This window comes from Actinia tenebrosa, unplaced genomic scaffold (assembly GCF_029948245.1).
Source record: "Actinia tenebrosa isolate PJP-AT-01 unplaced genomic scaffold, QUT_ActTen_1.0 PGA_scaffold7__59_contigs__length_16204524, whole genome shotgun sequence".
NCBI classification, from domain to species: Eukaryota; Metazoa; Cnidaria; class Anthozoa; order Actiniaria; family Actiniidae; genus Actinia; species Actinia tenebrosa.
Genome location: NW_028292584.1, coordinates 1,435,236 through 1,456,374, shown reverse-complemented (window position 1 = coordinate 1,456,374; position 21,139 = coordinate 1,435,236). Strand labels below are relative to the sequence as shown.

Sequence of the window (21,139 nt, the reverse complement as noted above, 5' to 3'; positions counted from 1 at the left end):
ACATACCTTTTCTGTTCGATAGCGAACGTAGTGCATTGTGGTCAGGCATCCACAAACATATGTTATTTGGTGATGTTGGTACTCATGCTAGACCAGAATGCATCATATTTATGAAACTCAAAAAAGGCTTGTCATGTTGCATAATTGACTAGAACAATAGATTTTCCTGCGTGGCATCGCATTCAAGCACTTAGGTAGAAGGTTTTGCCTGGCTAAACAAAAATTTTTATTCTCGCCGTGTGATATCGATAAAAGTCATTTCAAACCACGTATCATTTCCCTTAAAGGAATGTTTATTTTCTGAGATTATCAGTCAGCAGTTACTGTAAAAAAATATGAGGAAGTGATCAAAGAAAACATAAGGAAGTGATACATAAGCAAGTAAAAATTATTCTCAAGTTATGGCTATTTTCATTCGCTCACTGGGAAACAATGGTTAATCCAACACTATTGAAAGTCTTTTACAGATATATTTTCAATTATACTGACAAATGCGACGTTAAAAAAATCTTTATTTTCCATTTTTCTTGAAAACAAAAACGCTTGGATGTGAAGGATGATTACGTCACAGACTTGAGGGTTTTGAGAAAGGCTTTCATCTTTTTAAAGATGAGTACAATTGATTTTTGTATGTTACACGCCTGGCTAGACTAGTATGAGGGCCACTGGGTTATCAGTATGATTTTTTTAAATTATAACTGTCGTGTGTTACCCTCTTGAAATAGAGTTCATTCGTAACTTTTTAGCTGGCAATAGCCAATAGTCCCTTTCACCGTTCCCTGCTCCATCTTGAAAGGTAGCCGTGCCTTTGCATCGAAGCGAAACGAACGATGACCTTGCAATGATAGAAACATTTTTAACACCTTGGACAATCATTCACATGTCTCTATCACTGAAAACTTACCGTTCGTCTCGCTTCGATGCAAGTGCAGGGAACTGTGAAGGGACTATTTTGATATTTTGGTCGCGTGATCAAACACGAATCAATCCCAGTCCGAGTCGAGGCTCCGGGGAAACAAAAGAATTATTACGATTGCATTATTGTTTTCCAGGAGCCTCGAAATTAATGTTTCAGTCATGCTTGAACATTCAAACAGTACATCCAAAATTGGATATTGACTTCTTAATTAGCCATTCCAAGGTTAAGGGAAAGCTGGGTCGAGTTAGCAATGCTAAAACAGTCCAACAATGAAAGGCAATGTTAACTCGACTTAACAAATAGACATAAGTTTTTTTTACAATAACTTAAAAACTTCTCGCGCGCTGATTGGTTATTTTTCATCATCAATAAGAGGACAAAAAATTTGTAAGTTGTAAAAACAGTTTTTTTCCTAAATCTCGGAATGGTTAATAAGTCGCATTGTTCTTCTTTGAGTTCATTAAACAAGATGCATTCTGGTCTAGCTTGGGTACAAAATTGACCACAAAAAAGAAAGAACTTTTGTACCAAAGCTGGTCCACAAAGCACCATGTTTGCTATCTTAAGAAAACCTTTGTGAGCAAAAGACCTTTACTTGAGCTCTTCATCCGCATAAGTCTTGCGTCTTATTTGATCAAACATTCGGTACGCCGGGGAGTGTTGTATGCATTTTGCAAAGTTAAAGTTTTTTACTTTTGTTTTCTGGATCGAGGCTTTCAGAATCAAGGGTCGTGTCCGACCCAGAGAAAATGAAGATGGGACTCGGGAGGAAATAGCCAGTCAGACGGTCCTTACTAGCAGACGATGTCACGTGTTATGGTGCTGTCCTTCCATAGCCAATCGCAGAGTTGATGATGTCATAATGACATGGTCAAATTTATTGGAGACTTGGTTTGTTACATCACATCAAGTCATAGTCGTATCCTTCTAGTTTGGGAAGTTTCATTCTATCTTCCTCGATACGGCGATTTCTTTCTTCGAGCTTCTTTTCGTGGCGTAACTCTTGTAGCGTGATCTCACGTCCACGAAGAAGTTCACTGCGGTAATAAACATATATAGATATTTTAGTAAACAGATGGATTAAATCCCCTTAGGAAAAATTTTTCTCCATTACAGTCCAAGTGTCATTCTCTTGGAATAACATTCTTTCTTGAGTGGTATCCATATTCATGTGTCTTCTCATGTGCATTCGTTAAACAAAGAAATGATATTCTAGGGAATGACGCGAGGTCTGAAATGGAAAACGATACGCCCAAGTAAATGTGGTCTTTTTTAATTTTATTTAACTATTTTCTAACTGTTTTCTCCAAGAGCCACAAAGGCTCATCTAGTGAGATCAAAATGTGGTCTATTACTAATGAAGAGGAGCAGAGCTGTGAAAGAAAAGATAAAGAAACGAATGGAATGAAATGGAAGGAAGAGCTAAAGAACAAAAAAGGAATGAAAACAAGGAAAAAGGGAAAGAATGAAGTAAGGAACATTCTTAATTAATAATTCAAAATGAATACAATTCAAATCATAAAAACCTCACATCTGTACCTGTAATCGATTTCTCCATCATCATTAATGTCAATAAATTTAATTAGACGATCAAGCTGGCGCTAAACAGATAATATCAAAGAAAAACTAGTCAACACCTCAATAGACCTTTTTTTGCCGAATGTTTTTTCCATTACAGTCCAAAAGTGTCATTCTCTTGAGAATAAGATTCTTCATTTGAGTTGTATCCATATTCATGTGTCCTCTCATACGCAACCGAAGAAAAACAAAGAAATGATTCTCTATAGAATGACACGCGGATGACATGGAAAAGCATTACGCCAAAGAACTCCATTAATGATTCAATGTTCCTAACAATGTAATAAGTGGGCTGCTAGATTGGCACTCGAAAAGCAAGATAAAAAGAAAAAATAATGATAAAACACTTCGACCTTTGAGCACTTAAAGTGACATCGCACGGTCAAACTAAGGCCATGTACACCAATCACTTACCGTCGTCATAACGAGGCCTGTTTCTTTGAGTCCTTTACGAAACTCTTCGCGTGAAATCCCACCACTCTGATCCTTGTCAAACTGGTTAAACCAGTCAATCAGGCGGAGCCGGTTATCTTGAACGAAATCCAGTAATATTCGCATTCCAGGTGGCATTTCCTGAAGAAAAGAATCAAAGACTGATAAGTAATTATCAGGACTTAAATAAATAAATACAATGGATGGATGGATGGATGAGATGGATGGATGGATGGAAGGGAAGGAGGGAGGGGGGGATAGATTGATGGATCAGAGGATGGATGGATGGATGGATGGATGAGATGGATGGATGGATGAGATGGATGAGATGGATGAGATGGATGGATGGATGGAGGGAGGGAGGGAGGGAGGAAGGGAGGAAGGGAGGAAGGGAGGGAGGGATGGGTGGAGGGATGAGATGGATGGATGGAAGGGAGGGAGGGAGGGGGGATGGATGGATGGATGGATGGAAGGGAGGGAGGGAGGGGGGATGGATGGATGGATGGATGGATGGAAGGGAGGGAGGGAGGGATGGATGAGATGGATGGATGGGATGGATGGATGGGATGGATGGATAGATGGAAGGGAGGGATGGATGGAAGGGAGGGAGGATGGATGGATGGATGGATGGATGGATGGGTGGATGGATCAATGGATGGGTAGGAGGAATGAACGGATGGATGAAAGGGAGGGAGTGAGGGGGGGATGGATGGGTGGATGAGATGGATGGATGGATGGGTGGATGAGATGGATGGATGGATGCAAGGGAGGGATGGATGGGATGGATGCAAGGGAGTAATGGATGGGTGGATGGGTGGATGGATGGGAGGGATGGATGGATGGATGGGAGGGATGGGTGGATGGAAGGGAGGAATGGATGGATGGGAGGGATGGATGGATGGATGGATGGATGGGAGGGATGGATGGGAAGGTTGGATGGGAGGGGTGGATTGATGGATGGAAGGGAGGAATGGATTAATGGATGGATGGGAGGAATGGATGAATGGATGGAAGGGAGGGAGGGAAGGATAAAAAATAAAAAGCACAACTATGACTACAACGAATAAAAAGAATCTCTTGACCATCCCTCTGTCGTAGACATAAATAAAACAATAATCATTTCCACCTTTCAGCTTGGTTATGTCTATTCATACACATGATATGTACATACCTTGGGTCTTTTGTACCCCCCTATACCACCTGTAATGACCTTCAAGTCTCTTTCCTTTTCCAATTCTATGATTTCATCAAAGATTTTCGGTGAAACAGTTATGTCCTAAGCAGGAAACAATGGATAACATTAGAAAAGATTATTGAAGTAAATCTGACTATCAAATCTTGGTCCTAGACAATGACATTGTGAGGAAAGATGAAATTACAATACCTCTTTAAGCAGACACCCTTCATTAAACACACTGTCTTAGATCAGCCCAGAGGTTGTCTTAGGGTTCAATCTGTGAGTAAGCCATACCCTGACTTATATCAGCCCAGAGGTTGTTTCAGGGTTTGATCTGTGAGTTAGCCATGCCCTGACTTAGATCAGCCCTGAGGTTGTTTAAGGGTTCGATTTGTGAGTTAGCCATGCCCTGACTTAGATCAGCCCAGAGGTTGTCTTAGGGTTAAATCTGTGAGTTAGCCATACCCTGACTTATATCAGCCCAGAGGTTGTTTCAGGGTTTGATCTGTAAGTTAGCCATGCCCTGACTTAGATCAGCCCTGAGGTTGTTTAAGGGTTCGATCTGTGAGTTAGATATGCCCTGATTTAGATCAGCCCAGAGATTGTTTCAGGGTTCGATCTGTGAGTTAGTCGTGCCCTGACTTAGATCAGCCCTGAGGTTGTTTCAGGGTTCCATCTATGAGTTAGCCAGTTACTATACTGACAGCAAAATATCAGGGCCCTTACTTTTGGGGGATCAGCAACCACACTTCCCTCCCCTTCTCCCCATTATCATATATGAAAACTGAGGTAATGGATTCAGTTGCTCCGAGTTTCCTTGTATCTCGACTGGATGGACAAGAGAAAGGGGAGGGGGAGACGAGAGAGAGAAGGGGGGGGGGGTCATTAATAATGGGTGTAACTCATTTGGTAATCCCTTTGAAACTAAAGATCTGTTCCATCTGTTCTGTGTAGCTTTAGCTCTAAATTCTCATAATAAGGAGCACTGATAGCCTGAGGGGGTAAAGTGCATACTTTTGGGTGCTTTATACATGAGCCCCTGGCTTGGGAGAATTGGGCATAACCACTTCCTGAGTTCTAAGCTATGGAAGTGAAATAAATAACTCTAACTTACGTTTTCTTAGCATTCTTACCTCAAGAGAAAGGAACTTGATGGTATTGTGGGTTCTGATGACATTAAGAAGGCATTCCACTCCTACATCACCAATAGGGTTTCTACCAATCTAAAAAATCAAAATATAAATGATTTATTATAATATTAGTCCAGTCAATCTACGACTTTTTGGGGGTCCAGTTCAAACTAATCAATATATTGCAATAGAATTTTTTAAAAAATATAGTAAAATAAAATATTGATAAACTGGTGGTCTTCTGAAAGAGAGGGGTTAGCTAGGGGGCAAGGGGGCCTACACCCCCATCCTCACACCTAACAAAATTAAACATATATATAGTCACATGGTAAGTTTGACTAACTGATGTTCTGAAAACTGGTATTGTCTCCCCCCCCCCCCCCCCCCCCCCCTCTCCCAAGGCAAAATCCTTGCTCAGACCCTGCTTGGTAACAAAATATAAAATGTTCACGTTATTTACTTGGTGTTGAGCTGAGTATAATGAATGCTGTAACCTGCCAATACTTGAATTTATCAATAAAAACACATTTCGTTCATCTTATTTTGGTCATTAAATTCATTATTTTCTCAATAATTGAGGTCATTTAATTTTCCCATCATATTTTTGTGAAACTTTTTAGAAATCGTGAAATTTCAAATGCCCCGAAAATTTTGTGCAATGAGCTAGGTACTTTTCACCTTTTCACTACAAGAGTCATTATCAATGGTTTTCCCTTATTTCTTTGTAAGCAGACGCGTCTGGCACCTGAGGTCTTACACATGCGCAATGGTTTGGTGGTAGTCCTGAGCAGCTGCCTGCAGCTGACTATAGTATAGTTTGGGTTCCCTGTGGTAAGTCACCTTACAAACCTTTAAAACCTTTAGATTAGGATGAGATGAAATTCCTGCAGCAAGTTTCTGAGTACCAAGGAGACCAATGCGATTGTTACTGATGTCTAACTCAATGAGGGCTTCGTTTTTCTTGAGGAATCGACCAAGAGCAACACAGCCAAGCAGAGACAACCCATTCCATGATATATTGAAGTGTGTCAAACAGTCATTAGTCTGAAATAGCAACATCAAAATTCACATTAAATTAGTTCTAGTGAAATGAATAATGCGGTAAAGATTTAGGGAACATAAAGCATTTAAGAGGTAAAGTTTGGATGGCAAATAGCTTGCTATTGGCGGCAGTTTCTTTGAAACACTCAATAAGAAGCGGAGATAGGTACCCCTTATTCCACTAATTCCTTATCCGGGGTCAAAACAATTAAGTTTTCTTCTCCTGTCTTTTCTTCTCAGATTTGAAACCATTTCTCACATAAATGTTTTTCATTGTTTTGTCCCCCTAGATCAACATCACATGCAAGTGGTCTAAAGGTGACGAAGACGTCTTTTGGACATCAGAGAATGACAACAGGAATGTGGTTGGGGAAGGGAGGGTGGGAAGGAATATGAATGCCTAAAAGATTGTATTGGTTAACGTAAGTAGTTTTAACTGGTTAGAAATACATAGACTACATAGTGGCTGCCAGAGGCACCTTCCAATGCTTTTAGTTTGACCCCGTCGAGCTGCACCAATGTGGTACTTGCGGTAAGTTGTGATTAAAAATAACAAGGAAAAATAAATGATTCAATAATTGTTTTTATTTATTTAACCATATATTTTCTAATTGTTTACTCCAAGAGCCATAACGGCTTTTCTAGGGAGATCTTGTCAATAAATGATCCTTAAAGAGGTAAGAAAATGACACAACTAGTATTAGGAAAACCCAAAGGAATGGAAGAGAAATTGCTTCTTAAGTTAGCTGAATACTATTAGGTGAATGATTGTACCTTGAGTGCCTGTGCAAGGCCAACCGCTCCTTTAAACCTAATGCTATTCCAGCTGACATCGAAGTGCTTCAGGCCATAATTCATTGCCTTTTAATGAAACACAGAAACATGAAAACAATACTTTTGCAATACAATATTTTGATTTACAACCAATTGATGCCTCCCAGCTCTCCTATCTTACCATGGCTTAAATTAAGGTATGTTCTATTGCACACTTAATGTTCAACTTCATTCATACCAGCCCAGCTCCTAGATAAATGCCTCTCAGCTCCCCTATCTCATTGTGGCTTAAATCAAGGTATGTTTTATTGCATACTTAATAACAGTTCAACTATATTCATACCAGACCAGCTCCTAGATAGATGCCTCCTAGCTCTCCGATCTCATTGTGGCTTAAATCAAGGTAAGTCAATGTTCTGTTCTCCTTTAGTGCATCAGCGAAGACTTTAGCAACCTTGTCTGTCAGATGATTTGCTATAATGAAAACCAAAAACAAGTTATAGGCAATTGTTTTCTTACTTCCTAATTTATATAAGATTTGAATAAAGAATACATTTTATCAAACCCTGCAACAACCTCTGGGCTGATCAAGAGAGAACTTGCAGTGAGAGCACTTCCCTCTGACTAAGGTGACCTGGGTTCTATTCCTGGACTCAGCGTCATGTTTATGTTAGTAGAACTGTTAGTTTGTTCTCTCCTAAGCTTTGAGAGGTTTTCTCCGGTTTTTACTCCCTCCACAAATATCTACTACTTAGATCAGTAGCCTTATCAAGTGGTTTGCAAAACCGATTACTAGGCTTTCTGTCCACCATGGAGCGGTATGTAATTTGAATTAGATTTCCTCGATGAAGTGAAGCAAGCTAAAAAGCTACATATTAATTATTTCTCTTTTTCCTTAAAAAAAAAAATTATTCCTTTAACTCACATCTAAGAGAAAGTTTCTTTAGGGACTGATTCTTGTAAAGCATTTGTCCAAAAGCAATTCCTCCTTCAGTCCTAATGAAATTCATTGACAAATCCTGAAAAGATCCATCAAATATATTCTAGGGTATAAGTTGTTCTGATATGATGTTCAGCATACAAGACAGTATATATGTAGGTTCTTCCAGCCCCCTCCCCCCTCTTAAAAGAAGATATTATTTTTAATGTTCTGTTACTGTCTTATCTTTAATCAATTTTAGAATGTAACTCAGTATTTAAATCTGTAGCTTGTTATGAATGGTTGCCATTTCTGGTCTCCCTGTAAAAATATACGTCCAGCTGAATGTCAAGTTTATGACTCACAGTTTTTACGACTGATACCAAATGATTGATAAACCTTAAGGTGTTTAACCTTTACAGTGTTTGCACACATTATGATAGCACTAATTAAATAAGCTGTGGTTAGAGTAACCATATACATTGTAGGGGAATATTATATTACATGTGGACACTCACCCAGAAAATTATACTCAGTCTTCAAAGTTGTGGAAATTTACTTCTTTGTTCCAGCTGTGATTTTAAAAATTATTGTTTAAGACTTTTTAAATTGATTCTGACTCTTAATGATAAAAATCATTACATAGTTATCTTTTAATTGGAAATGATGTCTAAATTATCACCATTATCATTATTACTAATGGTTTTAAATAATTCAACATTAATATCAATTATTTAATATCAATTATCAATTTATTAGTAATATCATAAAATATGTTATAATTATAATAAAACAATAATAATAATAAATTGTAAAAATGTTAATATATTAATTGATTTTAGTGTAAAATTTATAAGTATGATCAAATTTATAAGTGATTATTAAAGGACTATTATCTTTAAAATTTAATCAAATAAAATAGTCTAAAGGCATCGTGTTTTCTCATACATGTATAATGGCAATTTTGAATGATAATCTGTGGAAACAATCCTTAAAAAATATATAACAATATTTTTTGTCTTTGCTGTTTGCTGTTTGTTATAATCTATAGACAGCAAATGTTTCATATGAAAAATTACCGTAGTATCCTCCTTCCCATGGTCCCACATCTGCTTAACTACTATGCTGCAAAGCCAAGGGAAAAGAACCACAACGTTCCCTTGGGGTGGGGGCTTGGGGCTTATTTAATTTGTTGTGACTCAGACTAGGGGCTATTAGAAAGCAGGCTTATTAAAGGCTGGGGGCTTAAAGGGGCACTTGGATGAAAATGCCCCAATCTTTGAAAGTCCGAATAATTGAAGTATTTGAGGATAATATGACTCAATTATAATTATGGAAATCTGATTAGTTAAAATTCTAGCCTAGCAGCCACTTGCTGTTGAAATATTTTGGGTTAAAAGCGAAAATTTAGATGCTGAATAAAATTGATAATTTTTCCCCGCCACTTTCAATTGTGAAGGAAACATGTGCTTGGCTACTATCTGGGCCATATAGATATTAAGTTTAAACAAGTTTCAAGTCATTTCCAATTTTCATTGATTTTCATCCAAGTGCCCCTTTAATAGAGGAAATGTAGTATTTCATCAGCGTAGATAAGCTTGACAATTTTTTTTTTTTTTTTAACTAATTCAAACATGATTTATACTTACAATTTCTGTGATAAAGCAGTTATCAACAAGCATTTGTGAGATGGCTATGGCACCATGACGCTCAATGTAGTTATCTGTCAGATCTAACTTCTCTGTAAAAGTATTTTTCTAAAACAACATATCAGAATAATATTATTAAAATTATCACAAAGCTTTTTAGAAAATAAACTGCAAAGAGACTGCAATGATAAAAAATGTATGAGTGGGATGAATGGAAGGATGGACAGACAGACAAACGGATGGATGGATGGATGGATGAATGGATGGATGGAAGACAGAATCCAAAAAAATCCTTGTGCAACCTTTTTTTATGAACTTTATAATGAGTGGTTAGATGCAGAATTTAGACTGCAATGATGATGCGTTGGATGAAAAATGTATGAGTGGGATGAATGGGAAGTGGGATGATTTATCACAAGTGGTTAGATGCAGAAGAAGGACAACATTGAATGAGTTTTTATAAAACAAATAAATAAATAAATAAATGATAACTAATACCTTCAAAGATCTAGCAATCGGTAGAGTTCCTTCTTTTCCCAACCCATGGTGCCTCATTATGATTTCTTTCTCCTTGAACCTCTTGCTAAGAAATGACACAGGGACCAAGTCTACAACAGAATTAATGTGATGTTTTAAAGATAATCTACATGACATTGTACTCTGTGGCTCTCTCACTCCATTTTTTTGGGTTCAAGGTTTCATTATTGAGGTAAACAGAATCATTATGAAATCATAATGTATTGTATATAATCATAATATTTGTCCACTGAAATTGATTTTTGCAAAGGGAGTAAAAGTTGGGAACCCAAAGAAAAGCAACTCTCATACAACACTACCCCTCCCCGCAGTCATCAGCACCTTATTCAAAACTACCAACCTTTTTGTTTGCAGGATTTGATGTACTGCTCTCTGCCAGATGGGTCAAATGTTCTGGGTGGTTCTAATAGATGCACATTTCTTCATTAAGCAAACATTTTTGTCTATATTAACCTGCACTATGGTGTGGTTAATGGGTGGTAAGTGGTCTTCAAGGTGTCGGAAAGTGGTTGGTAGGTGTTGGTTAGTGGTCAGCAAGGTGTTGGTTAGTGGTTGGTAAGGTGTCTGTTAAGTGGTTGGTAAGGTGTCAGACAGTGGTTGGTAAGGTTTCAGACAGTGGTTTGTAAGGTGTCAGTAATATTTTTGGTTGGTAAGGTGTTGGTAAGAGTTTCAATGAGTGGTTGGTAAGGTGTCAGTGAGTGGTTGGTAAGGTGTTGGTAAGAGTTTCAATGAGTGGTTGGTAAGGTGTCAGTGAGTGGTTGGTAAGGTGTTGATAAGGTATCAGTGAGTGGTTGGTAAGGCGTTGGTAAGGTATTAATGAGTGGTTGGTAAGGTGTCAGTGAATGGTTGGTAAGGTGTCAGTGAATGGTTGGTAAGAAGTCAATGAATGGTTGGTAAGGTGTTGATAAGGTTTCAGTGAGTGGTTGGTAAGGTGCTGGTAAGGTTTCAGTGAGTGGTTGGTAAGGTAAAAAGGTAAAAGAATGGTAAGGTGTTGGTAAGGTGTCAGTGAGTGGTTAGTAAGGTGTTGTAAGGTGTCAGTGAGTGGTTTGTAAGGTGTTGATAAGTGGTATAAGTGTCAGTTACATACTGTACATGTAACAGTCATGATATTATACTCAGAGTGAAGGGAAGCTGTATATTTTTCAATCTAGTCTCCTCCCCCCCCCCCCCCCCCCCAACACACACGCACGTTTTAGGGACATGAGTTACATAATCCATTAATCCATTATTAAGTAAGAGAGAAGTATAACAGCCCTACAAGATTACAGATGTAGGTCATATGCATCAACTCTAACCTATTAAGAGGTTATACAGCAGAAAGATGTAGTTGCACCTAGAGATTTGACCACTCAAAGTGCACACTGCAAACAGAGATTAGACAGGATATTGTACCAAGCTCATCAAAGACCTCTGAACCACCTCTACTAATCACCATGACAACAGACAACAATAGACCCACATTTAATTAATCATCACGCTTCTTATACACTTTCATCCTTTGCTGCCTCAACATTCTGAAGGCAGCTGTTCACGACAACTGTATTGGAAACATTAATATTTATGTTTCACAAACAATGTAAACGTGTGAAAACTGAAAATTCTCTTTCTTATCTTTTATATCCTTTTAGATAGAATTGCCTGTCTGAGAAGTTACAAGTTGAGAGGGGATCAATCCCTTAGAAGGTTTCATCTGAGGGGCCTACATCCATCTCTTTTGCTCCACCCCTTTATATTTCAGCTTAGTGAGTATTCACAATTTATAGGGTTTTGGATAGAGGCCAAGGTATGACAGTACTTGAATGGGGGGCAGCCATTCATCCCTATTATTTAAAAGCCAAAGATCTAGTGTCTACTCAAAGACTGCATAGTTTGGGGGATCAATGAAAGATATGGTATGTTTGTGAGTGGGGGTGGGGCCATACAAAAAATAATTTGTAGATGTAAAATCCCTATAGCCCCTCTAACTATTATATTTCAATAAATTATGAACCCTCCCTTAGCTCAGTGAGGGGTGATTGTGAACGTCCTAAATCAAATTCCTTCAAATTTAAGGTTTTCAATTTAATCAGTGTCAAAAGAATCTGATTTAAAGTTATTTTGAAATACCTGGAAAATCTTCCTCTAAATCAGTATCATAATCTGAGCTTGCTTCTGAGATCAGGACATCAGCAAAGCAAGGTGCTTTAGGAGTCTTGATTTCACCATCACTAACATTTTCACTTATTTCTTCATCTTCTTCACTCTCCTGTAGAGCTACCATGGTAGAGACAGATCCAGGTACCAGTGACATGGGTTTAAATGAAGCTTTTTTAGACTTGCTGTGAGCTGGTGATTTGAATGGATGATCCCCATCTGGTAAGAAAAGTATTTAAGGCGCTTTACTTAACAGATCAAAAACAGTTTTCCGTGTTTGATACTCTGATCACAACACACGGGATGTCAAGAGGACACGAGAGGAGCGAAGGAAACCATGATGCGTAGCAGAAAAGAGCAAGAAAAAAAAAGCAAAGTATAAGTAAATTCTCCCTACATGCCATCTTATTCAAACTGGCCAATGAGGGTGTGCGATAGATTAAAATCTGACAGTTGCAATACTCTAGCACGCTTAAATGACGATAGCGTGCTTTGATACTCTCATCAAACATGGTTTTCGAGCAATCATAGCATGCGTAGTATCCCAATTATTTTATAACATTCAATCAATCCTAATGGTGCATTTAGGAGGTCCATGCTGTAAATGGTTCACATCAGTTCTTGAAGTGGACCAGCCCATGCAGCATGAATGAGTTCTAAATATTACTGACGCATTACTATCTGGCCGCTCTGACTAATTAGTTCAACTTAAAGAGAAGCATCTTATGTGTCACTAGTCTTAAAGATATCATTATGGCTTTATTAAGTAAATTCCCTTTTTGAGTTGTTGCTGGAGAAACAAGGTGTCTGTGACAAAAGACCATGTGACTCTGCCACTACTGTTGTCTCCCCAACAACTGACTTATAAAGGTTCACCAATAATTTCTTACCACAGGGATCCCACTGCAGAGAAATCATACACTTACCTTTTGCATCTTGTGGTCTTAATCTTTCTTTGTCATTAGATGTCTGGTCAGTACCTGTTGTATCATCCCATGCAATGTGTGTTTTGGGTTTGATTGACTTTCTTCTGCCCTTGGGACTTCTGCTTCCTTTGGGCTGTCTGGGTTTCTTAGAAAAGCTTGATCTATTTGAATTTTTAAAAAAATATTATTTTAAATTTGAAAGTCTTAATTAAATCCTAGTTAAACACATGATAGGTTAAAAACAGTCAATTATTAATTAGTTCTTGTTTAACAGCTTCATTGATTATGGAAGGGACCACCATTTTATATGGTCATACCGGCCATGTATGAAGATCTAACCAAATATTCTAATAATCACAAAGGCAGCCACCTTTTCTCAGTCATTTTAATACCCTGAGTGTTGGCCCAGCTTGGACTAAAACCAACTTCCTACACAAAAGATAAACACTCTTAGACAATCAGAGGTTGGTTAAATCATGAGATTTTGCTTTGCCTGGCAACATATGGTCATACTGAAGTAATGTGCAAGATATTGTTTGTAAAGCCCCCATCAGTTTTGTGATAAAACCATTATCATCCCTTAGCAGGATATTCATTAAGTTTTGAAATAATATATAGGAGAATATCATAAAGCCAAGCAAACACTTAACCAATTACTAAGCTGTTATTGGTAACTTAAGCCACAGAATTTTGCTGACTCTAGATACCGGAGCATTCTTCTATATATCTACTGACCCTTAATGAAGACCCTGAATCAGTCAGTACCTATCTTTATTACCTAGGAGTACTTGATACACTTGGTGCATCATCTGACATCCCTGAAGCAGATTTGGGGCGTGACGGAAGGCTGTATCCATGCAGATCCTCATAAAAACCAACTGTTGTTTTTGGTCTGAGGAGAGACTCAGTGGATGGTGAAAGAGTATTAGGCCTATCAACAAGTTTGAATGGACCAGAATGTTCCTTTCCTGGTGCAGTCAATGGTCTAATAGATGGGATCTGTAGATGATTAAATACTGTGGTTAAAAATGCAAAATGGCGACCGCAAATTCCAATGACTTAAAATACTATTAAGCTGAAGAAAAACCAAATGCCAGCTTTGAAAAGAGCAGTGCTTTACACTTTAATAGCAACTCTACAAAGATTCATTATGTCAAGTGTTAAATTGGTGGAGAAAACTTTATTATGTCTGGTAGGGTAATATAACACTCAGACATACAAACGTCTCTAAATTTGTCAATTTTCAACTAAAGTGTTTTCGGCTGATATAACACCTGAGATAATAAATCTTCATAGAGGTGCTTAAGTAAAGGTGCTTTTTCTAGTGCTGTTATTTTTTTAAATTTTTTACTCATTTTGTTTTTTTGGCTGCCATTTTGGCAAAGGGTTTAGTATGCTATAAACTTGCCATTCATTTCAGTGTCAGAACCCACTAAAGACAGGCCCTGAGGCCCTGTTAGGAGTAAATTCGGACAAAGGCATGCCATGCACGACATGACTTTTAATCGGCAACCTAAAGCCACAAACTATAGAGCAACAAACGACAGACTGTTGTAATTTGAATTACCGACAGTGAGTCCCTGTTAGGTGTAGATTCTGACAAGTGACACAAGCGCATTCCAACATTGCGATATATAGGCGTTGTGAAACTCCAATGGAGGACAAATATAGGTACCCCACCTAATCAATAGGGCCTCCTGCATAAATACCCTTGACTTTCAGAGACTTTGATGGGGCAGTATTACAATAATCGTGCAAGTATTTAGCTCTTTTACAGAGAATATTGCAGAAACCCTTCGTTTTAAGTCAGAAAAAGAACAATAACCTATAACAAAAAACAACAATAAACAAAAGGCAATGGATAATGTTCGCGCGGACAGGAAGAACCAAAGCCATAATTAATAAGCTGCATGTGTCACGTCCCAACACAATATTCGATTGAATAATTTGACACTCTGTCTTTCTTTATAAAACTTTATCAACTCTGAAAGCAAATTGATCATTTAACGATTCTCGATAAATTTGTAATGAAGTTATCAAATTATAAAACCACTGAATGAAAAATGACCGAATAGTTCTTGGACGACACAACAATTGTCTTAGCAACGAATAAACTATGTAAATAAGTTTTTAACTTTATCAAACAAGAATTTTCATAATCAGAATTTCTTTTGCATAAAAAGCAAGCATAAAAACTTAATTCAATGATATTAGCTGCAGTATTAATAAGTTATTCAAACTAATATTTTTAAATCATATGACATTATGGAAGACATAGCTACAGTGTTCACATTTACCTGTTTTAAAGGACGCCGGTTTTTTTGGCCGTTGTTGTTGTTCAGTTCTCGCTGTTTTGCAGTTTTCATGTTTGCAATTTTCATCTATTAGTATTGTTTTCTATTCTGAGGCTAAAATCATGTAAAATGGGGCCTCCGAAGAGGCCCGATGACCTTAGTAACGAAATGATTTGCGCCAACTAGGTTCGGGACGTACGATCTGAGCTTTTAGAAGAGTTCGATACGAATAGAAGGACAATCATTCTATTGTCGGGGGAGGGGTGAGACGAGATTTGAACTAGGGGAACACAGGACCGGGAGAGGGCAAAGGGTGCCCGTGACCCCCGTGTACTGATAATAGTGATTAATGTACCAAACATTAACAAAAACACTCTTTAGTAATTACTACTTGTTGGGTTACCTGTGTAAGTGCCTGCCTTAGGTCAGCGGAATCTCACGTTTTGTAACGACGGCCATGTTTGTGTAAGCACATGGTTTACTTGAATAAAGCCTACTTTCACGGCTTAATCGTGTATATTCTTCACTACAATTTATTCAAGTAACCAAAAATGGATAAAGTTTTACGTCCTGAACGTTTCGGCGTCGATCCAAGTGATACTGGAGCATCCAAAGCGTGGATACACTGGAAACGAACTTTCGAGAATTTTCTCTCAGTGCTGCCCGATGAAGGTCTCAATAAATTCGGAGTGTTAACCAATTTCGTTTCACCTGCAGTCTTTGAGTACATCGAAGGATATCCAAGCTACGAATCCGCTATGCAATCGCTTCAAAATGTTTACGTTAGACCAACTAACGAAATTTACGCGAGACACGTTCTTGCAACTCGACGACAACAGCCTGGAGAGACACTGGACCAGTATTTACAAGCTCTAAAGGTGCTCAGCAAGGAATGTAATTTCCAATCTGTTACGGCTGCTAAATACTGTGAAGAGAACGTCCGGGATGCCTTCATTACTGGGTTGCAATCAAATCAAATTCGTCAGCGGCTTTTGGAGAATAAAACTCTTGATCTAAAGACAATGTTCGATCAAGCTAGAGCTCTTGATTCTGCCATGCGAAGTTCTGAAAGCTACGCAGTTTCTCAGCCATTCAATGCTGCAGCCGTAGGTGTGTCACCTGAAACCACATCGCCAGCGTCATCTCAACCTGACCCCAATCTCTTAGCTTCAACACTGACGACCGGTGGTCCCAAATGTTTCTTCTGTGGAAATACTAAGCATCCCCGTGCCAAATGCCCAGCTCGTGATGCTGTGTGCCATAAATGTCAGAAGAAGGGGCATTTTGCACAAGTCTGTCGAGGGAAACCGTCAAAGCCTGGTGACGTCTCTGCGGCCCTCTGGCCACCATCACTTGCCTCAGTTGGGACCCCGCAAGCTCTTAAGGCCTCATCTGCTACTGTCATAGTCAATTCAGGATGGAATGTGAAGGCGCTCTTTGATAGTGGTAGCAGCGAAAGCTATATTCACCCAAGTTTAGTAGAAGCAGCTGCTATTCCTGTTAATCCTTCTTCTAGTACAGTGTCCATGGCGGCATCAGCATTATGTACAAAAACCGAGGGATTCTGCACCGTCAACCTTAACTACCAAGGACACAGCTATGAGGAATTTCGCCTGTCAATAATGCCCGGCCTATGCTCTGATCTCATTTTGGGACTTGACTTCCAGTCTCAACATGACCACGTCACGTTTGAGTATGGTGGAACAAAGCCACCCCTATCTGTCTGCGGCCTAACTACGTTAAACATCGACCCGCCCTCACCCTTTGCAAACCTTACATCAGATTGTCATCCAGTTGCTGCTAAATCCAGACGCTACAGTGCAGAAGATCTCACATTCATCAGTGGAGAAGTGGATCGATTGCAAAAGGAAGGCATCATTGAACCCAGTCAGTCTCCGTGGCGAGCCCAAGTAGTTGTAACTAAAGACGAGAACCACAAGAAACGTCTGGCTATAGATTACTCACAGACCATCAACCGATTCACACAGCTTGATGCATTCCCATTGCCAAGAATCAGTGACACTATCAACGAAATCGCTCAGTTTAGAGTTTTCAGTACCCTTGACCTGCAAAGTGCCTACCACCAGATACCGTTGAAAAACGAAGACAAGCCTTACACTGCCTTTGAAGCTAAGGGCAGACTCTATCAGTTTACCCGGTTACCTTTTGGAGTAACCAACGGGGTAGCATGCTTCCAAAGAGAAATGATGAGACTAGTCGAAGACCATAATCTGAAAGGAGTATTTCCCTACCTGGATAACATAACTATCTGTGGAAAGGATCAGTCTGATCATGACATCAAATTGAAATCCTTCATGGATGCTGCACGAAATGCCAATCTTAAGTTCAACGATAGCAAGAGTGTCTTCTCCACGCGCCGTCTTCCTTTACTTGGTTACGTCATTGAAGAAGGTACCATTAGTCCTGATCCTGAAAGGTTACGGCCCTTGAAAGAGCTTCCTCTGCCACACAATTCAAGATCCCTCAACAGATGTCTTGGACTTTTCTCCTATTACTCGCAATGGGTACCAAATTTCTCTGATCGAATAAAGCCCATCACAAGCTGTAAATCCTTTCCATTGCCTCAGGAAGCCAAAGAGGCATTTCAAGGAATAAAGAAGATCATCGCAGAAGCCATTGTTTCAGCCATAGATGAAAGTATCCCCTTTGAAGTTGAGACAGATGCTTCGGAAGTAGCACTGGCAGCCACTCTCAACCAGAATGGGAGACCAGTGGCCTTCTTTTCGCGTACTTTGCAAGGAAGTGAGCTAAAGCACTCTGCTGTCGAGAAGGAGGCTCAAGCTATCGTTGAATCTGTAAGACACTGGAGACATTTTCTCACCGGTCGCCACTTCACTCTAAAAACTGACCAACAATCAGTTTCTTACATGTTTGACCAACGACAGAAAGGGAAGATCAAGAATGACAAGATAATGCGTTGGAGAATCGAGCTCAGTTGTTACAGCTTTGACATAGTCTACAGACCCGGTAAAGAGAATATGGCACCAGACACCTTGTCCCGAGCCAGCTGTGCTACGACTACTCACGATTCCCTCTACAAGCTTCATGAATCACTATGTCATCCAGGCGTTACCAGACTCTGGCATTATGTTCGAACGAAAAACTTACCGTTTTCACTAGAAGAAGTCAAGAAAACAGTAAGCGCCTGCCCTGTCTGCTGTGAGTGTAAGCCCAAGTTCTACCGGCCAGAAGAAGCTCATCTCATTAAGGCTACCCAGCCATTTGAAAGAATAAACATTGACTTTAAAGGCCCTCTACCCTCCAACAACAAGAACAGGTACTTTCTAAACATCATTGATGAGTATTCTCGTTTTCCGTTTGTCTTCCCATGTCCTGATGTATCCACTCCCACCGTTGTGAGGTGTCTTACCACGCTGTTTTCTCTTTTTGGCATGCCGGCCTATGTGCATTCAGACAGGGGAGCATCATTCATGAGTCGAGAGCTACGAGAGTTCCTGACTAGCAAAGGTATTGCGATGAGCCGCACTACAAGTTACAACCCCGCCGGGAATGGACAGGTGGAGAAATACAATGGCACTGTCTGGCAGGCTGTTACAGCTTGCCTGAAGTCCAAAACCCTCCCAGCAGAGTACTGGCAAGATGTCCTCCCTGATGTCTTACACTCAATCCGTTCTCTGCTGTGTACTGCAACGAACGAGACGCCTCATGAGCGTTTTCTGGGCTTCTCTCGTCGGTCCTCTACTGGCAGCTCCATCCCTACTTGGCTGTCTGTACCTGGTCCTGTATACATCAAGCGTAACGTTCGAAACAGCAAAATGGACCCCCTCGTCGATGAGGTTGACCTGCTCCAGGCGAACCCACATTATGCTCATGTTCGCTACCCTGATGGGCGGGAGACAACAGTGTCTACGAGAAGTCTCGCTCCCCGAGGTCAGCCGATAAGTGAAGTCATCCCATTGATAGGCTTAATCTTTAGGAAGGGGTGAATGTACTGATAATAGTGATTAATGTACCAAACATTAACAAAAACACTCTTTAGTAATTACTACTTGTTGGGTTACCTGTGTAAGTGCCTGCCTTAGGTCAGCGGAATCTCACGTTTTGTAACGACGGCCATGTTTGTGTAAGCACATGGTTTACTTGAATAAAGCCTACTTTCACGGCTTAATCGTGTATATTCTTCACTACACCCCTTTTTGACTTGGAATTTATAGTTGATTTAAACATAAAAAAGACTGTTAATTTCTAACTTTCAACAACAAATTTTAAAATCCCAAACAAAGGAGATGTACCAAAGGAAGTGTGCCTGTCCAAGCAGCTTTCAGGTGACATAACACCTTCTAAAGATGCTGGGTATTATTATTATGGGAGTGAAATGAGTGAGCTTTCAGCCCAAAATATTATAGATATGAGTAATTTAAAGATAGCATTTTGCACTTTGTTTTACTCTTTTGTTTATTTATTCTTTCATTCATATGGGAGTAATCCAGTACTTCTTTCCTCCAAAAAAAAAGAAAAAAAAAAGACATATACATATAATGTCAATATATATATATATACATACATACATACAGGGACGGCGGAGCAGTTTTTTGATTGGGGGGGCTCAATAGTGACATTGTATGGCAAGGTGGGGGGGCTGAGTTTAGTGAAAATGTATTAAAATTTCACAAAAAGTGGGGGCTTTAGCCCCAGCCCCCCTGGTTCTGCCATCCCTGATATATTGACATTATGTCTCGTGGATCTGCATACTACTTTGATAATGTGATGATGTAATTTAATGTCAATAAGAGGACAGACACAAAAAACTGATATCATTTGTTTTTACAATAACATAAACGACAAAATTATAAACTTCTCATTTTTACTGATCAATTAACAACTAACGGAATGAGCACGTGCTCATTGACGTCAGCTTTATCTGTCTGTCCTCTTATTGATGATAAAAAATAGCCAATCAGCATGCAAGAAATTTGTAGTTATCGTAAAAATATTTGTGGATACTTTGATAAATGAGTTTTGCAGAATTTTTTTAGAATTGTTTTAAGTTGTAAAAACAATATTGCTAAGGGGTAAAATGAGAGCTGGGATTTGCTTTTATGGGGGGGGGGGGGGGGGGGGGCAGAGGGCTGGCAAATGAGATCTTGCACTGTAAGTTTTAGCAGTTTTGAGCAAGAAATTCACCTATTTAGTGAAGAAAATTATATTCCAATTTCCAAATATGGTAAGTACATTCCTTATGTGGAAAGTTTGATATGTAGGCAATAAATAGTAATTGTACTAAATAGGTTAAATAGGTGAATCTATTATAACATAAGAAAAACTACTATAAATCAACAATTATAGCCTCTATACGTTAATGTTTATTCTGGTAAAATGTCAATGTATTTTCTTATACTCGATACCGAATAAAAAAGTGTCTGTCTGTCTGTCTGTCTTGCACTGTAACTTCATGCACTGGGACTGGGAATCACAAATAAACAAAATAATCGAAAATTGGGAATGGGAATGTGACTGACTGACAAAGGCGCTCACGAAAAAATGTTCCAGTGCATCTTTTGTTGATTTTTTTACTCTTTCGCATTACGGAGGACATTATCTTGATCTTGAATTTAAAAAATATGAATTATTAAATTTTTCCGATTTTA

The 21,139-nt window shown here is 39.1% G+C and overlaps 1 protein-coding gene and 1 long non-coding RNA gene across 2 annotated transcripts; one reads left to right on the top strand and one right to left on the bottom strand.

The window, feature by feature from the left end:
• Positions 1 to 495: 495 nt before the first annotated feature.
• On the bottom strand, positions 496 to 15,722 carry LOC116306247 (uncharacterized). Its single transcript, XM_031716268.2, has 16 exons — positions 15,513 to 15,722; positions 13,994 to 14,214; positions 13,216 to 13,376; positions 12,263 to 12,508; positions 10,497 to 10,559; positions 10,118 to 10,227; positions 9,620 to 9,727; positions 7,977 to 8,070; positions 7,395 to 7,525; positions 7,052 to 7,138; positions 6,086 to 6,280; positions 5,240 to 5,329; positions 4,101 to 4,205; positions 2,912 to 3,070; positions 2,459 to 2,520; positions 496 to 1,956 (listed from the first exon to the last, which is right to left on the bottom strand). Exons 1-16 carry the CDS (start codon positions 15,594 to 15,596, stop codon positions 1,821 to 1,823), a joined length of 2,052 nt encoding a protein of 683 aa, XP_031572128.1. The 5' UTR covers positions 15,597 to 15,722; the 3' UTR covers positions 496 to 1,820.
• On the top strand, positions 10,438 to 14,063 carry LOC116306248 (uncharacterized). The gene is made up of 4 exons (XR_004198241.2): positions 10,438 to 10,635; positions 11,785 to 11,898; positions 12,408 to 12,511; positions 13,998 to 14,063. It is a non-coding gene; the product is annotated as an uncharacterized LOC116306248 (long non-coding RNA).
• Positions 15,723 to 21,139: the final 5,417 nt, after the last annotated feature.

Coding starts and splice junctions, on each gene's coding strand:
- LOC116306247 (XM_031716268.2), bottom strand. CDS start 15,596: ATGAAAATTGCAAACATGAAAACTGCAAAACAGCGAGAACTGAACAAC. Junction 14,215..15,512: donor ACCGGCGTCCTTTAAAACAG/GTAAATGTGAAC, acceptor AATCATCTACAG/ATCCCATCTATTAGACCATT. Junction 5,330..6,085: donor CTAATCTAAAGGTTTTAAAG/GTTTGTAAGGTG, acceptor TTGATTTTTTAG/ATTGGTAGAAACCCTATTGG.